The sequence below is a fragment of the Portunus trituberculatus genome, chromosome 49, assembly GCF_017591435.1.
Source record: "Portunus trituberculatus isolate SZX2019 chromosome 49, ASM1759143v1, whole genome shotgun sequence".
Lineage (NCBI taxonomy): Eukaryota > Metazoa > Arthropoda > Malacostraca > Decapoda > Portunidae > Portunus > Portunus trituberculatus.
The window spans coordinates 8,807,790-8,830,494 of record NC_059303.1 but is presented as its reverse complement, the minus strand read 5'-3'; the positions used below and the strand labels follow the sequence as shown (position 1 = coordinate 8,830,494).

At 41.7% G+C, this 22,705-nt stretch overlaps 1 protein-coding gene across 8 annotated transcripts in view; it reads left to right on the top strand.

Moving 5' to 3' along the window:
• LOC123499144 (protein shisa-like-2A) overlaps positions 1-10,818 on the top strand; it is a 242,311-nt gene extending 231,493 nt beyond the window's left edge. For all 8 annotated transcript variants that reach the window (XM_045246808.1, XM_045246815.1, XM_045246814.1 and 5 more), the window contains 3 exons: positions 2,481-2,614; positions 6,194-6,398; positions 7,064-10,818. In XM_045246808.1, coding sequence (XP_045102743.1) covers positions 2,481-2,614; positions 6,194-6,398; positions 7,064-7,262 — 538 coding nt within the window. In that variant the 3' untranslated portion in view covers positions 7,263-10,818. The remainder of the gene's footprint in view (positions 1-2,480; positions 2,615-6,193; positions 6,399-7,063) is intronic.
• Positions 10,819-22,705: the final 11,887 nt, after the last annotated feature.

The following is a 22,705-nucleotide window of genomic DNA, read 5'->3' as shown; positions in this document are numbered from 1 at the left end:
GTATTTGTGTATAAAGTAAATTTGGTTAATAAAAAATGTTTCTTCCAAACTAGTTGACTAAAACGAGTTCCAGTAAACTAAGGCATTTCATATCTGGAAGTGCCTTGTGCCTCTTCTCTTTTGAAATAGCTCAAGACATTAGAAGAAAAAATATCATTACTAAAACTCTCACATTCACTATTCCTGGCACTATTAAGGCACTGCAGTTACTTACCCACAGTACCACTCTCATCACTACCTTCACCACCACATTCTCTCACCACCCGCCACTGTTTGGAGAGAAGAACTGCCCACTTTTCAGATGATTACTTGTCGGGGACTTTGGCCAGAATTCGACAGCTGAGGGAGCGGCTTGAGTTAATGTGATTGTCTCTTCCACAAGCTTCTTAAATTAGTAGAAAGACCCGGATTGATTGGAGGTTCGGAAATTGTCTCTAGCCTTTCTTTCTCTTATTCCTCGTTTTAAAGGGAGGTTTGGTGAGGACTACGAAAAAATATTATGAGAGAAATTAATGTTAATGATCAAAGAAAAGGTGATATCAAGTCACTTCCTGCCATAAAAGGTTTCGTTAATTCAAGTTACCTTTAAAAATTGTATTCAATTAAGACAAGTTAGGCTTTTCTTTTTCATTGTGTTTACGACTCGAGCTGGTTTGCCCCAATAGTAAGTAAAAAGAAAAACAAAAGGAGAAGAAGAAAAAAGAAGACAAAGAGAAGAAAAACCTGTTCAGTTTCCAGTGTTCAGATATCGATCTTTTTCCTTTTATTTTTTCCTCCTTTTTTTTTTTCCTTCATTCATTCTTTCTTATCTGTTAAGAGGTCCTCAAGACACGACAATACAAGACCCCGAGCTGGTATTCAATGTCGACAGAGTTACCGCCCGTTGCCACTTAGCCAAAGCAGTGATGTCATTCTGTATGTTTCGAACCAACAATCACTAATATCAATTTGTTCGTTATTCAGTTATGTCTATTTGATTTATAGACACACGAGATTCACTGGGTTTGGATGTATTACTACTACTCGGGGTTATTCTGCGTGAAGCCCTTGCATGTATTTTCAATCCTGTATACATTTATATATTTAGTTTAGTTATCTAGAGCAAGATACAAAGCAAAGTATCACACATTGTTCACCTCTTCAGTACCATGACGCGTTTTCATATTCTTTCTGCTTCCTCTTTGGTGCTTTTGTACACTGTCACTAACTTATCATGGGGGGGATTAAAATAGTGAGGAATCTGACCATTAATCTTCTGACCTGCATAAACCCTTCCTAATGTCAATAAAATCGTCTAATCATACCCAAAACTTAAGGTAAAAATGCTTTCCAGTACTGAAGGAATTGATAACGAATATAGATCGGCTCCTGTATTGTTCATGAAAGATTATTTCACATTTTTATACATGGAACGAATCAGGATGGTAATGTTCAGTATTTATCTAGTCCAAAATGTAGCGAAAATAAACCAGATTCTGAATTATTAACACGAATATTGTAATTGTTTTCTATGTCAAGTATTTCTATAAACGTTCGCATTCTGTTTAAATCCGACACATAACGTTCTGTATTTATTCAGAGTAACACGTAACGCAAATACCAAGTCTTTCTATTTTCAAATGCTAATTATATTGCGAGTGTTTTACTGAATTTTGTAATGATACTTTTAATTTGAAACGAAACACTCAGATTCTGATTCATGGCTGTATTGTGTAAACCAGAATCGGGTTTGTATTGATACTTGTAACAAAAATATCCACAGATTCTGAATAATAAGTAATCGTATATTGGAAGCGTTCTGACTGAATTCTGCTTTAATTCTTGAACCTTATGTGAGCTAAATGTTCTGAAGTGCTTTACTGAATCTGTGCTGACATCTTAAACGTAACTTCGATGCTCTGTTTGCGCTCTATGTGTTTCAGGATATACTTACTGTAATTCCATTGATTCAAAACAAGTTACAATCGTCCCAGGTGAATAAGGTGTAGTTTGTAATATTAGCCACACTACACACAGAAGCATTCCCAAATTATAAAAGCATTCTGGCCCTACCATACAGTACTACTACCACACAAACACACCACCAAACACTGCATCACCACCACAGCAATCCATCACAGTACCCCAAAACAACAACCCCATGAAACTATCACCACTACCACAACACCACCACAATACTACCACCACTACACAACTACCACCACCACCACAGCACCACCACAATACTACCATCACTACACCATAACTACCACCACCACCACAACACCACCACAATACTACCACCACTACACAACTACCACCACCACCACAACACCACCACAACACTACCACCACTACACATTTACCACCACCACAACACCACCACAATACTACAATCACTACACCATAACTACCACCACCACCACAATACTACCACCACTACACCACAGTTGCCACCACCATCACCATCACTAATCCACTACCACCACCACACCCTGCAGGTCTCATGGCACTGTTGAGTCAGGGTCCACCACCAACCATCACCTGGACCATAATCGCCTGCTGGAGGGGGACGAGGGACGCTCCGGCCTGCCCACCTTCTCTGCAGACTCTCGCGGCCTCTCCCATCGCCCAGGTAACCACTCATAGTCTTTGTCTTATGCTCATTGCCGTTTTTCTTCAGTCTATCTGCCAGTGGGGTATTCTTTGTAAGGTTTGTGAGATCCAAGGAATTTATTTGGACTCAGAGGAAGTGAATGCATTATGTTGATCTACTAATTGAATTGTAATCTTAATTTTAACTTGTTCATAATCGTCAGCTTCTATGAGTGTATAGTCTCCATGTCAAAACTAAGGCTTGTCAATCTCTATCTGTCAGTCTGTCTGTCTGTCTGTCTGTCTGTCTGTCTGTCTGTCTCTCTCTCTCTCTCTCTCTCTCTCTCTCTCTCTCTCTCTCTCTCTCTCTCTCTCTCTCTCTCTCTCTCTCTCTCTCTCCGCACAATTCAGTCAGCTATTCGTCTGTATCAGAACAACTTAATACTTTTTTTTCTCATTCTTCTGTTTCTTTTCTTCCTTTTTTTGCCGGAGAGGGGAGGAATGAAATTAATTGAGATTCAAGAAATATTACGCAAGACTCATTGGAAGTGAAAGCAGTATGATGACTTATTAATTGACTTGTAACCTAAGCTTTAACCTGTTCATAATCGTCAGCATCCACTTCAAAACTAAGGTCTCTCCATCTCTCTCTTCACTCATTCCAATCAGTTATTCATCTTTTTCAGTACAACTTAGTATCGTTTTATTTCATTTCATTCCTATATCTGGTTTTCTCTGTCTCTATTTCTATTTTTTTTATGTGTACTTAATTATTTTCTTGTCTTCGCTTCCATATTAAACAGTTATACAAATAATGTCTCTGGTGAAAGATGTTTACGTCTCTACCACACCAGCAGGAAGGTGGCTGAGGTATGGGACAGACTTCCACACTTTTCCATACCCAGCCACATATTTAAATGAATATGCTTCGTCAGAGAGAAAAAATAGAGATTACAAATGGGTTTCAAATTAAATAAAGATATGTGGTATGAGCCGATGATAAATTACTCTGTTTAGAAAGAAATAAAAGTTGTAGGGACATTAGATGAAATATAGGCACGCATTTTGAGCCTTAAGTCTAGTTGTGATTATGTACTTGTTAGAATTAGTTGTACATGATTAATAAGAGACTCTGTGACCTTCAGATGAAATAAAGGTACGTAATTTGAACAGAAAATACTAGTTAGCCAAAAAAATAACGTAAATAAAAATACGAAGACAGAAAATAGTAATCAGGAGTGAGTTTCAAATAACGAAAATATAAGCAAAAAAAATCATCAATAAGAGGGAAATCATGCCAGTATGGAAAATAACACCTGGATTGAATGTCGCATAATGCAGACACTCGTAAAGAAATAAACTGATATAAAAAAAAAAAACTAGAAAAAAAATAGAAAAAATTACCAGTTGTGGCTTTCAAATGAAATTGAGGCAGGTAATTTAGTTCAGACTGCACAGTAACCAGATCACCTCAACTCTTTAGTCAGTGCTTAAATTAGGTTCAGCTGGACCCCCTGCTCTGAATGACAACCAGCCCAGCAGTCCCGCCAATTTACCAGTTAATCAATTATGCACTGCGCCGGGTCCTTTGATGGCGGCCCTCCTAAAAAAGGCACTCCCCCCTCTTCCCCTCCTTCCCTCGTTCTCTCTACCCCCTATCCTAGACCTGTTTCCGCCTTGTCCCAGTGCTGTGTCTCTCTTGTTCCCAACTCCACTGGGCACCTTTTCTCTCTCTCTCTCTCTCTCTCTCTCTCTCTCTCTCTCTCTCTCTCTCTCTCTCTCTCCATACCATTTTCTTCCTTTCGTTAATCATTCTTCTTCTTTATCCATTTTTTCTTTCCTTCTCTCTATATTCTTACAGAACGAATAGGTGTGATGCTGTACTTTCTTCTTTTTTGCTTTGCTCTCTCTCTCTCTCTCTCTCTCTCTCTCTCTCTCTCTCTCTCTCTCTCTCTCTCTCTCTCTCTCTCTCTCTCTCTCTCTCTCAGACCCATTATATTAATTTCATCTCTCCTAACTACCTGATAATTACTCCCTTAGGCTCTTCTAGTTTGGTCTCCCTCGTAAGATTTCTCAATTACATTATTTTCCTTCCTCAGACTCATATCCTTTTTTTCCCCGCCGACCTCCTTTTTTCCTGCTATTCTTTTTTCCCTGCCGGTCGAGAGTCAAAGAGAAATAGTTAAATGGAAATTGATGATAGCGTAGATGGGGATAATGAGGCAAGTTTACATGATGATGGAGGAAGGAGGAAGGGCTAAGAAAGTGATGGATAGGGGGATGAGAGGAAAGAGAGACTGGGGGAGAGCACAGAGAGAGAGATAGAGAAGGATAGGAGAGGAGGGAGAGAGAGGATTTGGTGGTGAGTGAGGGACTTACAAGGTTATGTGGTCATTAATGGGAGAAGGAAGACGAAGGAAGATGAAGGAAGATGGAGGGAGATGGATAGGAGGTGTGTTGACCCTACAGTGTGGAGCAAACAAAGCAAGGAGAGAATGAGAGAGAAAGAGAGAGAAAGAGAAAGTTTTAGCGATAAGTTACGTGCAGAGAATTTGAAAACTAAAGACACATGTTGGAGAGTTTGGTAACAGTTCGCCGTCACACACACACACACACACACACACACACACACACACACACACACACACACATACACACACACACACACACACACACACACAAAGTTGTATATACTTTTCCTACATCTTTTTTTTTATTTTATTCTTTTAGTTTTCCATTAAAGACAAAAGCAAATACATAAATAACAAAGAGAAGTTTTTGCTTATTCGTTGATGATATCTTGTTTATATGGCTCTTCTTATCATTTTCTTTTCTATCTTTCTATCTCTTTTCTTCTTTCTTTATGTATTCCTGTGAAAAGAGAAGGAAGCGATTCTGTTCATTTCTCATTTCTCTTACTATATTTTACTGCTTCATTTTTTTTCTCTCTCTTTATTTTTTGGGGGAATTTGAATAGTAAAGTCTCAGATTGGATGAAAGGCCGAGGTTTCCGTCCAAAGTTATGGGTCGTGAATGAATTACGCACACACAGGAGAAGTTATATTTGGTATTTTATCTTCCCCTTTTTTTCCATTCAAGTTCTGCAATGGATAGATTAGAATTAGGATTTTCTCTCGACGCTCGTACTCAATGAATATTAGAGTAGCAATATTATTTGAGCCGCTCCGGGAGTCTTTTTTTCTTGTCTTTTCTTTTTCTTGTTTACGAAAATTTCTTGCTCGCGGTACTTCTTAAACTTTGACTGTTTTTTGTGGCGATCTGTTCAGCCTCGAGTTGTGTAAACGGAAGCAGAAGATTAAACTCCACACACACACACACACACACACACACACGTACACAGTTGCAATACATGTTCCAGATTCGCTGTGAGTCGGAAAAATTAGGAAACTGGATGCGTTCTTCAGAAAACTCCTCAATATTAATATAGTTATGACAGAATTTTAAAAGTTTGGATGGAGAGAGAGAGAGAGAGAGAGAGAGAGAGAGAGAGAGAGAGAGAGAGAGAGAGAGAGAGAGAGTGTGTATGTTATTAGAATCCTACTCATTTTATTTTTCTTATCTATTTATTCACTGGATCTCCTAACCCTTCCTTCTCCAGTGTCTATGAGTGACCGGTCCAGCACGGTGTCTGACGGAGGTCCTGGCCCCGTGGAGTTGCCGCCGCCCTACTGCGCCCCTCACTCCACTCTGGTCGCTGTCCGCACCTCCACCATCGCCCCCGCGCCACGCCCTGTCTCTCCTCCCTACCCCCCTTCCAGCAACCCATATGTTATCAGTGGAGGGGAGGGAGGCTACGCTTCTGGGTGAGTCCTTACCTGCTACCTGGCCTCCTCTTTGTTACCTTTTCCCTGTCTTGTCCTTGTTTGTGTTTATCTATTTTCTTTATTGTGTCATTTGTACTCTTTATCTATTTGCTCCTCCTCTCGTGTGTATTTTTGTGTCTCATTTGTAGCGTCTTCTTACTCTCCTCTTCTTTTGTCTTCAATTTTCTTTCGTTTGATGTTATTCTCCTTATTTCATTTTATTTTTTTCAGTTTTGCTTCACTTTGGTTTGTCGCATGTCTGGTTCGCTTCATTTTCAGTTTATTTGTATTTTTCATGTTGTATTTTTTCTCCTTTTCATATTCCTGTTGATTTTGCCTACTTGTGTATTCGTTTCTTCATTCTGTTCTGCTTATGCATAGTAATTTCCAACTTTTACATGTGTACAATGAGAGATTGAAATGAGTTCTTCACTACAAGTCAGGGATGTATTTTATAGTTGTGTTACTCAGTAGTATCGATATTTTTTGTTTTCTACTGTAATATCGTATAAGCTTTACTTGTAGGCAAAACAGTGTAGTAGGGCAGTCATGTAACACAGGAAGTACTGTACGTAGAGATGTGTTGCTGTTTTTATTCGTGGTAAGTAAAAATCCGTTATGCATTGCTGTCAGAGAAGGATAACACTAATCTCTCATGTCCACAGTCCCCTGGCAACTTTCCCGCAGACCTTCCTGTCACCAGCCTCGCCCGCTCGTCCACTCACCATACGAGCGCCGCACTCGCTAACCCAGAGCTTCGCCCCCGCCCTCACTCCCACCACCCGCCCCTGCAGCACCGCCCATATCATCCACACCACCCACCCAGGGGCTGACGACCACCTCTACACTGCTACCAAGTTCTGAAGTGATCGAAGTCTTCCGCGTCTCCCAGTGGAAATCTAAGGCCGTGTCTTATTGTGGGAAGCGAAGGTACAGTGGAGCGAAGCTGGGACGACACAGCGCGGGGACGACGAGGCCATGACGACGAGCGCTTTTTATACTTTCATGGGGAGCAGGAACTGAAAATTGAGTGTGGCTTGTTGTATCATGCATGTAATCACTGTGAGGACGAGGCAAGCAGTGTGTGCTGAAAGATGCACCGGTGGGAGTGGCAGTGAAGGTGACGCCCCTCTGGAGATTTGGAGGGACCTGGCCTGGTCCCTGCTGTGGTGTGCTGTGCAGGACTGAGAGACAGGGACATGAGGGCGTGGTGACGCTGGTGGAATGCTTGGTGTCGTGAAGGAAGCAAGAAGTCCGGATACTTGATAAAGTTATGATAAACAAGACACTGGACGCCATCACTGTCTGGAGTGCTCATCAAATGCAGTTTTTTTTCCACTATGTTATAACATATAATTTGTATGAATGTAATTGGAATTAAGATATTAATTTCATACTTATAGTTTGTATCATATAAAATTTTGATATTTTATACAAGCTATTCTTTTTTCTTCTTTTTTTCTAGTATAGTTATGGTACCTTTTGTAGAAAGATAAACTAATTTTTGACATTATAAAAGAAAATTCCTGTGCAAAACTATTGAAACTGGTGTAATTTCCTATCAGATTTATCACGTGAGGTAACAAGAGTGTAACAAGAGTCTGCGGGAAGGTCAGGTCCAGCCAGAGTGTGTGGCTTCCTGTACAGTGTCCGGCGGTGAGGTGGAGTGGAGGTCAATCCCGCCCAGCCCTGAGTGGCGACGCTCCCCTGAGTAACGCAGCCGTCCACTTAAAACTTGCAGTGATGGCCGGCCGGACAGGGGAGGCGGGTCGGGTTCAGTTAGGAGTTACAAGAAGTGGTTGAACTAAGGAAGAGAAAAGGAAAGGAAAGAGGAAGAGAAGGAGAAGAGAAGGAAGAAAGAGGAAGATTGAGAGGAGGAGCCGCCAGCTGTGGATTCAGGAATCGTGTTTAAAGTCCTCTTCTTCCTCCTCTATATCTTCCTCTTCCTTGGGAAAGCTTCATGGAGAAAGTTCTCAAGACTTTTGAGAGAAAATGGTGAAGAGAGCGGGCGTGTGTGAAGTGAAATGTGTGGGCGTGTGGGTGTGGCGGAGCGGGCCGCGGGGCGATCGTGGTGGCATGAGGCGTCCTGATATCTGCTCCTCGTGAGTGTTTCTGTGTGTCGAAAAGTTCATTCATGGAGCTTCCCCAGAGTTTAAAATGCTCATTTGTGCAGTTGGAAAGCCTTTTAATAGCTCACATGTAGAGGCTCTGAAGAGTTTGTAAACTCATTTAAAGAGCTTTCTGTGAGTTTATGAACTACTTTGTGGAGCTTTTTGTAAATGTAAAGACTCATTTTTAGATCTTCCTAGATACTCGAGGTTTATGGATAAAACCTCCTTGGCGATTTCTGATGGAGATTCTCAGATGGTGTATTTTGATGTACATAATATTGGCACAGGTCCAAATATTTTTGTGGTGCATAACGTTTCTGAGGCTTTCGAGTCACTCTGCGTGTCTTGCTAACACGAAGCAGCTGCAACTTGCTTACATTTACGCAAAATAAGATAATTCTGGTGCCGCTAAGCCTACCTATGAACGCACGGGCTGTGGCTGTGTGGGGGGGAAGCGTGTCTGGCGGCGCTCAACGTCCTGGGAGGTGATGACAGGTGACTGTGAGAGTGAGAGAAGGATTTAATGTACGCCGCTTTCCGGTGGTCAAAATGGATGGGAAATCAGGTGGAATCAACCGTCCACTCATTTGTCTTTTCTTGAGAGAAATTTCTGTTGACATTTATATTTAGAATGCTCGGAAAAAAAATCTTCAATCTTGATAACGAATTGTAAGAGAGATTTTATCACAAATAACAAAGATATTTCTTATATGTGGAGTCCTTCTCTTTACGAAAAAGATACAGCTTCGTGTCGCAGCGAGAGACAGCTGTCGGTGGAAAAATAAGAAAAGAAAAAAATAAGCCTCTGCATTGGGAGTGTTGAAAGTCGGTGGACAGCAGCTCGCGTTAAGCCCATTTTATCCGAGGCAACCAGTAACTCAGGGCCTTAACTGGTGCGATTCGAGGCGTTCTCGTCCTTTTCTTTCATTAGTGGGACATGACTTCTGTGGGAGAGGACGTCACACTTGGTTCCAGCTCGGAGCCATGTTTCCTGTCCCTACATTGTTCACGTTTTTGGCGAGTGACGCCCTCAGCCCCCCCACCCTTAGCTTAGCACCCTGACCGGCACACCCTCCCTTCGCCCTTGTCATCTCGCGGGTCAGTCTTTCTTCCTTTCTGGTCAGTCTTTCCTGCGGTGTATTAACTTCCTTTTCCCTGATCCTGTAACACACACACACACACACACACACACACACACACACACACACACACACACACACACACACACACACACACACACACACACACACACACACACACACACAAGGAAAACGAAAATGTTTGCAGTCCACGCCAGACTCATGTTTTTGAGGCAGTACAAGACCCTGATGCTACACTGCCACATCCTTCTTCCTCTTCCTCCTCCTCCTCCTCTTCTTCCTCCTTCTCCTTTTCCTCCTTCTCCCGATGCACAGTGTATGAGAGACCTGGTCGCAGCCTCCCTCAGACACTCTGCAGCTGCTGTCGCAGTATCCGAATAAAATGGGGGATTTTATTCGGATACGGTTATCCCGCGCACTCCCTCTGTGATACCGGAGATGTTTGGGGTGAACGCTTCTGTTTCTAAACGTTTTGTAAGAGCTTTCTCTTCCTCTACAAATATATTTTCTTAATGTTTAAGATGTGTACACTGGTCTGCGTTTGAGCTTACAGATATCTACGATTTATATGAAGCAAACATAGATCCATGTTGATATGACTGGCAATGAAGTTTGGTAATCAATATGTATATACATTCAACTTAAATGTATTCATGAATACGTAAATATATATATATTCAATGGAGTTTTGTACAATTATAGTCAGCTATTTCATACAAAGGCATGAAATTTACACATGTGAAATATTTGACATTTACAGGAAAATACTAAACATGTCCAAGTTTCATGCCGGTGGCCTGCAGGAAGGAAGGAGCGGTCTGAGATACATATATATTCTGATGACGTGTAACCTGAGCATAGGTACTTAATATATTTATGAATACTGAGAGAAAAGTGACTCCTGTCCAGTGTTGTACATAATGATGTGTGCAGTGAAAACAAATTTATATTGAAGGTTTTCGTCCATACGGTACTTTGTTATGTGCATTGTTGTGTTACCGTCAGTGTACGTACCTTGTTCCTGCTTCCGAGTGTCGTGCGTGAGTCACTGAGGCCAGCGTGCGGCGAGCCTGCCACCTGAGCTCTGCCCCACCCCGGCGTGTGGCCCAGCGCCCCGCCAGCCAGGCGTGGGCGAGGCGCTGTCTGGCCCCGCTGCGGAAGTTGAATTTTGTATGTATAAGTTCGTAATAAAAGTGCCCTTTTCTGACAGCTTTATGTGTGATCATTGCACCTGCGAGACACACACACACACACACACACACACACACACACACACACACACACACACACACACACACACACACACACACACACACACACACACACACACACGGAAGTACAGTATTGGTATTCACGTCAGTATTCTTGCCCAAACTATAAAGTATGGAGAAAAAAAATTGTACGTGTGCAGGTGACCATATCCTGACGGCAGCCTTCCCTCCTCCGCCGCCGGCAGTCACCTAAGTGCACAGTGAGGTGAGTAGCATCTCACGTATTGGCTGGTTTTTGTGTGCGATGAGTTGAATGATTTACTTGCTATATTTATTCTTGATGACTCTCTCTCCCTCTCCTGTACATTTGTTCTCTCAATGTGTCTCGTGCCCCTTCTCCAAACCTTCATATCTCGCTTCTAGGCGCTTCCATTAGGTTGTCATGCCAGAGAGAGAGAGAGAGAGAGAGAGAGAGAGAGAGAGAGAGAGTTGCTTAAAAAGCATAAAACTGTGTCACACAGTCAAATAATAAAACTATTGAGCTTTTCCCTCTTGTTACAATTCACCGTGTGATTTTTGTCTCCTTCAAAGCTAATCACAAATTCTCTTTGCATTCAGTTACGAATTGTGAACAGCTTTTAATGTTTTTAGTTTTTATTAAAGTCTGTTTTTCACAGTCACATGTAACAATTCTCACGGAGAGAGAGAGAGAGAGAGAGAGAGAGAGAGAGAGAGAGAGAGAGATTCAGATTCAGATTCAGATTGTTTATTATCCACTAAAGTGGTTCTTACACACATTACAAGTAAAAGACAAAATTATAAATAAATACCGGTAATATGATATATAACAGTAAATTAAGAAACACACGTCTAAAATAAAAGAAAAAGAATCAAATTATGAGAGAGAGAGAGAGAGAGAGAGAGAGAGAGAGAGAGAGAGTGTGCTAAACCTAATTGAACATACATAGAAAACAAAGCATACTTCGTATTCTAATAAATGCATGTAAAAAAACGCCAAAGAAATTTATAGGAAAACTAAATACCAGACTAAGGAAATACAGCAAGTGTTACAAGGTTCACAAGGAAGCAGATTGAAGATTCACAGATTTACTCGAAGCTTCTCACTGCCTCGCCATTCCCGCTCGCCTCCCCAGCCTTGGTTCAGCGTCTGTGCCTGTGACTTTATTGGCATGTGACTCTTGCTATTCTAACAATATCCGCTCTTGTTGCTCATCATTGACCTTTCCTCTTATCCTGCAAGTGTCAGGATACGCTATAGGACACGCAGCAAAGGTATGAAGTGCAGGATAAGTGTATATGTGGATGAAACAGTGAATAGGAAATATTATGAGTGAACGTGTCAGGCTGTGTTTAGTTCATATATAGCATTTTGTAACTGATTTCTGAAGTTGTTTTCTTTACATGAGAGCCAAGAATATGAAGAGAACACGTAAATCAAGTGGAGGATTAGTGGAGAAATAGTGGAAGAAGGATAAAGGAGATGAATAGAGGTAAAGCGTGGTGTGGGATGCCTGTGCGTCTCTCAGTCAGCTGATCGTCATGGCCGCCACACCCTCCCACCAACACGGTAAGTCGCCTAAATAGTATTAACAACCAGCAGAAGAAGAAAGAAACACTATATTAGCAACTCAACCATTGTATTCTTTAACATTTCTTATATTTAACGTATTGTGTTGAAAGGAAAAAAAAAAGATAATGTATTGTACGTAGCCTAATTTCCCGTATCCTGTTGAAAAATATTTACTGTAAGCCTGATTTCCCGTAACGTGTTTTGATGTAGTGTGGCACTCGAATCCTATTGAGTGTAAACATATCAGTGGCATATGAGGGCTATCTATGGCTTGCTGTGCCCATTGCCATACACGTCTGTTCGATCATTGTGCTGTTTTCATCACCTGCACCTTGTCGAGTATGAAACCTAAACTTCTTATTGTTAGAGAGAGAGAGAGAGAGAGAGAGAGAGAAAGCATGTACCAAATTATGAAACCGTAATTTTATATATCATCCATGAGTTGTTTTTCTGTTACGCACATAAAAAGCGTAACTCAAATGGCAGAATCAGAGCATCAATGTAAAAGGTGAATGTGTCGCGGCCAGGCCAGTGGTGGGTGGCGGTGGGTGACTGTGTATTGTTGCTGTTAGGAGGGAGTGGGTTGGGCGCCATTACAGTTGCTATTTTGGTAGAGTGTGCATGTAGTGTTTGTTTTCCGTGCAGCACTGTGGCGTGGCGGCTGAGTCTGCAACACCACGCTGGAAACAAAAGGATGAACCCTCCGTGCTCTTTGGGTTCAGGGAAATTCTTTAGTCTGTCCGGTGCTATATTCCTGCATGTCGTTTTCTTTTTCCTTTCTGTTTTCATTTTCTTTTGTTTAGTTATTGCATTATGTCGTTTGGTCATCGCTATTGTATCAAGCATTTAATTAAGGTCAGTCCGGCATTTTGTTATATTCATGCATGTAGTCTATTTTTTCTATTTTGTATTTTTATATCTTTTTTTGTATTGAGTGACATTGTTTACCCATTGGCACTGAGTGAGTGAAGCATTTTGGCACAATCTGAAACTCTAGTGGACAATATGTCAGCACCACTCTACATACTGACATGGGGAGACTGATGGAGTTTTTATGACAATACCACAATACCACAATACATAGTCACGGGTGGTCAGTGGCGGTAAGTGGGGGCTGAAAAGACGTGCCCTGCTGCCGGAACATCCCCACACCACACACCACCACACACACACCACACCGTTCCATTACTATTTCAGGCTCATAATAAAGTAGAAATATGTAAATGTATAGAGGGGAGCAACATACGTATATGGGGCAGGTAGTGGTGGTGGTGGTGGTGATGGTGGCTGTGGAATGTTTCTGCCACGAGTTTCCCCGCTAAATATGACTCGTGGAAAAACTATAGGCTGGCATTATATCACGGGGAAAAGCACGTAGGCTATACACATTCTATATAGGCCTTTTTTGTATATATATTTTTGAACTCATCGTTTCTCTCACTTTTTCCTCCCTTCACAACCACTTCCCTGCCTGCTATTCCCTACACAGGCTCTCCTATTTCTTTCATTCACTTCAACCCATCTTTTCTTCCTCTTCTCTCCCTTCACTACCACTCCCTTGTTCCTTGCCTGACGTTCCCTTCACAGGCTCTCTCATTTTCCCATCCACTGCCTCCCATCGTTTCTCCCTCTTCCTTTCATTCACTACTACTTCCCTGCCTCACATTCCCTTCATTACCTCCCTTCCCACTGCAATCCCTTCTCTCATTCACTTCCCTATCACTTCTCTTCTCTGTCTACTCATCCTTTTCGCTACTCCCATCACTGTTGCCTCCTGTCTCTGTCCCTTCACTCCCCCATCACTCCCTGTTCATCCCTCATTACCCCACCCTACTCCGCCCGCTCTCAGTCACACCCACTCACACTCAGTCACATTCAGTCACAGGCAGCGTGCGGGGAAGCAATAAAATTACATGAGCAGGATGACACAGTTTAGAGTGCTGCTTGTTCCCATTTTTCAAGCGAGTATTGTTCTCTGCGCCTCGTGTCACCAGCGATGAATTGTTGCAGCGTTTCTCGACCTTCTCGCGACTCTGTGTTTTGTGTTTCTTCTTTCACTCCTCAGGTTTTCTCTTTTTGAGTTTCTTTGGTTCACTTCTTGCTCTTCTATTTTGTTGTTTTTCCGTTGTTGTAACTCTCTCTCTCTCTCTCTCTCTCTCTCTCTCTCTCTCTCTCTCTCTCTCTCTCTCTCTCTCTCTCTCTCTCTCTCTCTCTCTCTCTCTCTCTCTCTCTCTCTCTCTCTCTCTCTCTCTCTCTCTCTCTCTCTCTCTCTCTCTCTCTCTCTCTCTCTTATAAACCTATCAAGTTAACCTAACCTATACCATTTATCATTTGAGTGGAGAAGTCTTATTGATAAAATGTGGAGTGAAATTTACATGAGAAACAAACTGAAACAGGAACTTAGCTCTAAGACAAGTGACAGTCACCCTTATACTCCGAGAATACAAGGTCTTGACTCTCCTGAGACGAAGGACGGAGATGGGGAGTTAGTTCAAAGAGGCAGGTGAGGGTCGTGACCAAGCACTTCTCACCTTTACTGGCACGAAGGACGCCACACAGGGCAAAGTTCAGACCAGTATGTTTCACCGCCTTGTCACGAGTTTTTTGCCCCTCCCTGGTGGATAACATGTAGTGGAAGGCGTGGTGTGTGTGTGTGTGTGTGTGTGTGTGTGTGTGTGTGTGTGTGTGTGTTTGTATTTTGAGGGTCTATTTTATTTCTATCAGGGTTTCAAATATTTAGTCTAGCACGTGTATGTTTGATAAGTGTATGTTTCAATCACACCGGTAAGGAAGTACTTTAATCCGCCTTTATTACCAGTATGTGTATTTTGAAGGTCTATTTGTTACTTTTATCTCCTCCTTTGTACTTCTCTTTCTATCTCTCTTTCTCACATGTGTATGATAAGTATTTCTCAATCACACTGGTAAAAAGTGGTTTAATCTTCCTCTATTACCAGTATGTATATTTTGAAAGTCTATTTATTACTTCTATCGCTATCTTCTTTTTCTATCTCTGTCTTGTATGTGTATGATAAGTATTTTTCAATCACACTCACAAAAAAAACAATTTAATCTGTCTACTATACGTGTGTGAATTTTGAAGATCCATATTTTACTTCAATCTCTATTTTCTCTCTCTTTCTCTAGCTATCTCTCTGTCTCGCATGTGTATGATAAGTATTTTTCAATCACACTCACAAGAAAGCAATTTAATCTGTCTGTACTATACGTGTGTGAATTTTGAAGGTCCATATTTTACTTCTATCAGGGTGTCAAGGAAGTAATTTCATTGTGCATGATGAATGAAGGGGTTGGTGGAGCCTGTGAAGCGTGTGAAGCGTGTGGAGCTGCTCTCTAGTGCACTCTGGTAGGCGCTAATAACACCCGCCCTCTTGTGATGCAATAGTGGCGGCTCCATTACGCACACCAGCTGACACATCACTCATCCGCTGATTGTGTTGCGAGGATGAGCCCCAGTGTTGTTGATGCCGCCGCCCTCCACTGCACCATTGTCCTGGTGATAGGGTGGTGAAGGGAGTTGATGTGATGGTTGGAGTGTTTTGGTGATAGGAGTGTTTGGATGATAGGATGTCTAGTGATAGGATGGTGAAGGGAGTTGATGTGATGGCTGGAGTGTTTTGATGATGGGGTGTATGGTAATGGTTGTGGTGGTGATGGCAATAGGCGTGTTTGAATGATAGGGTGTCCCGGTGATGGTGAAGGGTTAAGGGTGATGGGTGATGGGACTGTGATGATGATATTAGTAGTAGTAGTTGAGAGAAGGTTTGGATGATGGTGATTTTGATGGTGAAGGACGTGGTTTGGTGATGGTGACAATGATGGTGGTAGTGGTGAAGGGAATGTTCGAAAGATGGGGCAGTCTGGTGGTGATGGGAGTGTTTTAGTGATGGGTTCATGTAGTAATGGTGATGGAATACAATTGATAGTAATGGGTGAAGGGGCAGTATGGTGAGAGTGAAGGTGATGAGACAACCTGGTGATGATGAGAATGTATTGCAGTGTTTATATGAAGAGGCAGCCTTGTATTGGTGATGGGGCACAGTTGTGAAGGTGATGGGCAAGGAGGATGAGAGGCGGAATGTGCAGGAGGAGTGTCATGTTCCCAAGCTCTCCTCTCGTAGCTATTTCTAGTTTCGTAATACCTGGAGTCTTGTTGATGGCGCTTATACTGTACTGGTGGAGAAGGTACAAGAAGATTAACTGGCGAGGCGGCCTGAGGAGCTTAAATTACTCTCCTTCCTGCTCCTCTCACTAAAGCATCATTTCTATTCCTTCGTACATGGCAATTCTCTTTTGCCTTTGCGAGAGTGTGAGTGGTTGGCGTCATGCACGAGTATATGTGTCTAATTCCACTCTTTGCTCACGTATGATGTTGCTGAGGACGAAAATTCCTAGATAATATTAAATGATACTCTTATTTAGAAACGCTTTACTCTTTCACTACTACTATTTCCTAAGGCCACAAAGATTATAAGCAGGTTTACAAGAGTGTTTCTCCTAAAAATAATGTAGAAATCTTGTTAATCTATCACTGTAGAATCGTAAATACGCTTTTAAAAACCATGACACCAAGTAGAATCTTTTGAAACTGGCGTAGATATGACGCAGAAGTTAATCGGAATATGGTCCTTTTATTCGGACAGATCAGAACTCTTCTATACCTGACTTTGAAACGCTTTGCTCTTTCACTGTGACTATTTCCTAAGGCCACAAAGATTATAATTAAGTTTATAAGAGTGTTTCTCCCAATAATAATGTAGAAATCTTGCTAATCTGCCACTAGAGCCATAATCATATCCTTAAAAACCATAACACGTCAAGTAGAACCTTTTTTAAGTGGCGTAGATAGGACGTAAAAAAGATTCAGAATATGATCTTTTTTATTCGTAAAGATCATAACTCTTTGCTCTTTCACTACAGCTATTTTCGAAGGCCACAAAGATGATTAGCCAATTTTACAAGTGTGTTTCTCATAATAATAATGTAGAAATCTTACTGTCAATAGAACCTTAACGACACCCTTAAAAAAAAAAATACATGACACTTTAAGCAGAACCTTTTGAAACTAGCGTAGGAGTGATTCAGAATAAGTCCTTTTTTTTATTCGTAAAGATCAGAATTTTACTACACCTGCTCGTCACATTTTTCCGAGGACCTCAACTTATGCTATACCTGGTGTGCCTTCCATTAGCGCCGGCGTTCCTCAGGGCTCATATCCAATATGCACGTGCTTGTGGTATTTAACTTCCTTGGAAAAGTGCCCAGGAACCAAGGCCAGCCAAGGAAACACAAGGGAGCGGTGCAGGAAAAGTTTCTAGGCTACAGAATTGTGGATGCTATATTTCAGGCATTTAATTCCCAGTAGAAAAGAGGAAAATTTATCGCTAATTTGGCTGAGTGGCTGTTGGGAGAAGCAGATTGTGTTGTGATGCACGGTTCCCTCCTCCTCCTCCTCCTCCTCCTCCTCCTCCTCCTGATATTCATTTTGAAATTCATTTGGAAATTCAATTGTTTATTGCCAAAATTACAAACATTTAGATTGGAGGAGCAGGAGGAGGAGAAGATTGGTTGAAAAGTAGGAGAAAGGAAAGATATATAGAGAAGGAAGGAAGGAAGAGATCTCTTCCTTCCTTCCTTCCTTCGGGAGGAGGAGGAGGAGGAGGAGGAGGAGAGAGGGAAGGCATGGAGGGGAAGGAGTAAAGGAGGGAGGTAAGGATGTTGCCATTTAGTCACGTGATGTGTAGTTACCAGTTATCTTTTAAATCGACTCTTATCTCTACATATTATACTTCCTTATTTCCATTCTCATCATATTTCCTTGTTCTCTTCATTTACTCTCCCCATCTTTATGCGCTCCTTCTCTTATCATCCATTTACCGATCTGTCTCCTGTTCCTCCTCGGCTTTTTCTCTTCTTATTTTCTTCCTTCCTTCTTGCCTGCCTTCCTCCCTTCCTTGTTCCTCGTTCTGCTCATAATCTCATTCCTCATTCTTTCTCTCTCACTTTTCTCGCGTCCTGATGTTTTCCCTGATGTTCCTCTGATGTTCGTCTCTTCTGACCACTTTTCCCCTTTCCTCCTCCTCCTCCTCCTCCTCCTCCTCCTCCTCCTCCTCCTCTTGCCCATCAGCGGGAGCAACAGTTTCCGGGACTTTGAGCGGGTCCTTCGTGCAGAAGTTCGGTCGCTCTCAGGATTGTGACAACTGATTCGGAAACTCTTCAAAAGGTTCGCCTGACGCCCCGAGCAGCGAGATGCGCAATTATGACTCTTGCGTGGGGGCCGAGAGGGGTCATCATGCGGGGGGAAGGGGGGCATTTGGGAGAGTGTTTACGGGAGGGATGCATCATAGATTGTTATCGGTGGTGAGAGGAGGAAGAGGAGGAGGAGGAGGAGGAGGAGGAAGCGGCAGCAAGGTGGGTGTCCGGAAGTTACGGGCATTTTGTTTTGGAAGATGAGTGGCCAGGAGTGGTGGTCGGTGGCTGCGGGTGTGCCAGGAAAGTGGGCAAGCGAGCAGCACTCGCACGCCTAGTAGTCATATTAGCGTAAGACAAACACAGCCGCTGCTTGAGAGGAGACGTGTGTACCAGGCCGCTGTGAGAACCTGGCGTCCTGCTCTTACTTATTCACATATTTGTGTGTTTTGCTTGTAAAGGATGCTGGCTTAGGAATGCATGTCAGACGAGTTAGAAGATAAGAATAAAAAAAAATGAAGGTTTGTTTACGTAATCCGTATTTATGTGTAGCGTGTAGCCTGTTATAGGAACTTATCTTTGCAGTTTAGTACCATCATTTTAATTTGACTGATTGTCGTGTAAATAGAATAGAGAAATGACTATGTGTGTGTGTGTGTGTGTGTGTGTGTGTGTATATATATATATATATATATATATATATATATATATATATATATATATATATATATATATATATATATATATATATATATATATATATATATATATATATATATATATATATATATATATATATATATATATATATATATACATATATATACATATATATACATACACATAGACCCAAAAGGCAGTGTTGTCAGTAAGTCATTTGTTTGAGGAGGAAAACAGTTTCATTTTGCTCACATTTCTTGCCGGTATGTTGTTAGATTCAGAGGGAAAACACCTTCAGCTCATCACCACCAGAGGAAAATATAACGATTTTTAGTAATGTTTCAGTGCTTGTTTGCATCCTCGTGGTGTTGTCAAGGCCCGATCACCATCTTTGTACCCTTTGGCCCCTACACGCCCTCTGTATCCTGTAGTGGCGTGGGCCTTACCTGTGCGGAGGCGTGCAGGGGTCTCGTGTGGTGTCCAGGACGAAGTTCCCGCTTAAGCTGTGGTCTGTTCACACAAACTTGACGCATAAGCTCCAATCCCCCGCCAGCCTCTCCTGCCCCGCTATTGGCTGCCTTGCTGGAATAAGCTGTGGCCTTCCCTCCATCCGCGGCTTGGGGTTGATGGCCGTGTGAGGGAGAGGTAATTAAACTGAGGGTCACAACTCGCTAAAGACACCAACTTTGATCCGAACACTATGGTTATTTATCTATTTATTTGTTTGTTTGTTTATTTTTTCATGATTCATTTACTTGGTTCCCGATAACTCCGGAAGCTGTTACCTCTCCTGTCGTTCCCCCTCCTTCCCTTCTGGATAAGTAAATCCTTTGCTTACAAACCTCTCCAAGCTAAAAGGGCCCGGGAATGTCCAGAGAGGTACTTGGACTTTTGTTAGTCCCTGTACAGTATATTATTATGTAATGATCAACGCATGGCAACTCTACTTATCATTAATACGTATGATAGTTTATGATACCTTGATTTTGAAATTCAACGAGCTTTATATCTCTTCTGCATTGTCAGTCTATGATGGCTTCATTAACAGTCAACTTTTAATTGAATGTGTTAATGATAGAGAGAATATAAATACACTGAAGGATGTCGACATTGATTTTGGCAACACTGTGTCGACTTGGTAACACATTCCTATTCTGTAGAAAAAAAATGGCGCAAAAGCTTAATTTTTTCTTAGGCGACGGAATGGAGTGTCGTCTTGCGAGTGACTGATGGATTAAATAACGTAAACTTTTCGTATTGAGGCGGCAATGGCTTTGTGAGTGTATGACACTACGATCTACAAACAAAATAAAGGATATTGACATTGGCCTTGTTAACACTGTATGTCGACTTGGTAACACAGAGAACTCTGACGGAAGAAAACTGAAAAAAGCGGAAACTCTTACACTTCAGTGTTTCATTAATGAGCGGGGTGAAGTGTTGTGCTTCAAGTGTCTGGTGGATTATATACGTGAACCTTTGTGCTGAGGCGATAATGGCCCGGTGAGTGCCTAGTATTCAACGCTGTGTGCTGGATTGTGTCTGTGCAATGGAGAAAGGTAGAATACAAACAGAAAAGCAAATGGTTACCTGTGTAACAAATGCATCTGAAGAGAACGTAGTACAATAAAGCAGAGACTCAATAAACTAGGAAATAATTTAAGTGATGGAGAAAACGAACAGTGAAAGCGAAATTGGTAATGATGATAACGAATGCAATAATGTGTCGCTTTTAGTAAACAAATATTCACTTATGCTTGCTTTGACAGCATAAGGCAGGTGTGTGTGTGTGTGTGTGTGTGTGTGTGTGTGTGTGTGTGTGTGTGTGTGTGTGTGTGTGTGTGTGTGTGTGTGTGCGTGTGTTGCCTTGCCTTGCCTTGCCTTGTCTTTCATTGTTGAGAAGGAATAAGTTTTCAAATATAGTAAGTGAATGGAGCAGACTCAATACTTGGTCTTTAGGGAGCTTTCAAAGATTAGACAGATTTATGAATGAGGATAATAGTGAGTGGGAAAAGTTATGCATGTTTGATACTGGAACTGTTACGGGTCGGCCTTGTGGCTTCTTTTATACAACTGCCCTTGTTTTGTGTTCTTATGTCCCAATGACAGAGCCACAGTGCAGTCAAGAGGATTATCCAATATTTAAGGCGAGAAGTGTTTTAATTATTTCACTGCAAAATCTATTCGTTTATGTATCCTTTCTTGTGTATCGCATGCTTATGGAGACTCAATGCATTCCGCAGTTAAAGTATGAAGTTAGAAAAATATATAATGAAAATTAATAGAAATGCAATCCTTTCCGTCAACTGAAGGTAAAAAATGATACCTGGTCTAGAAATAACCGATGTATTAATCTTTCTCTTAGCGATGTAACACCCTCATTTCATTTTGCCGCACATTATGTTTGTGTTAGATTAATGTGGCGGGAATGAAGAGGAGTGCACCCCCCGCTTTGTTAGTTAAGTTGGCTCATGTTTCAGGTAGATTAATGAGGCTAAAATAGGTTGCAGGACCATTATTTAGGCTACATCCCCCGCCCCCATGAATCCCACAGGACCCATAAATCTGAAACAATTACCTACTAACGTATCTAACCCATGCCTATCCTAACATACCCCATAATTGAGAGCCATCGCCTTGCCCTTATCCCTTGACCTTCACCGCCCCTGATTGAAGGCCTCTGTTCACATGTACTGAAGGCGCTGTTAATCTACTGGAGCATCTCGCCCTGAATGTCTGACGGAAAGCCATTACACTCTTCTCTCATGTGCCAAGTTGCAGCATCAGAACATTGTGCGGAGGAATCTATCTTAAGCCCTTGGGTACTGTGACGCATTTTCTTATTGTTTCTGCTTTGGTGATTTTATTCATGCTTCAGAAGATCATGTGGGTATTAAGGTAGTGAAGACTTTGGCCATTAATCTTCTGACCTCCATAGACAGTTCATAATGTCAGTAAAATAGTCTAATCGTGCCCAAAACTCACGGTTAAAAAGCGTCTCAGTACGGAAGGAGTTAAGTTGGTTTTATGCTATCATTCTCTCTCTCTCTCTCTCTCTCTCTCTCTCTCTCTCTCTCTCTCTCTCTCTCTCTCTCTCTCTCTCTCACCAATTTTCATCTTTTTCACGTATTTCTATCATCCATTTGTATTTTGTCTATTTAATTCTTATTCATCCTCTCCAGATACTTTTTTACCTTGTGGTTTTATTATTTTTCCTGTTTTTGTTTTCCTTCACACTTTTCTTTCCTTAGTCCCTTATTCCCCCTGTTTATTGGTCGCTTATTTTTTCCTTCTTTCGTTAGTGTTGATGTTTCTACTTATTTTCATGTTTTTCCCCTTCTCATCGTGGTTTCTTAGTTTTTTCCTCACGCCTTTTTTTTCGTAGTTCCTTATTCCCCCTGTTTATTGGTCGTTTATCTCTTCC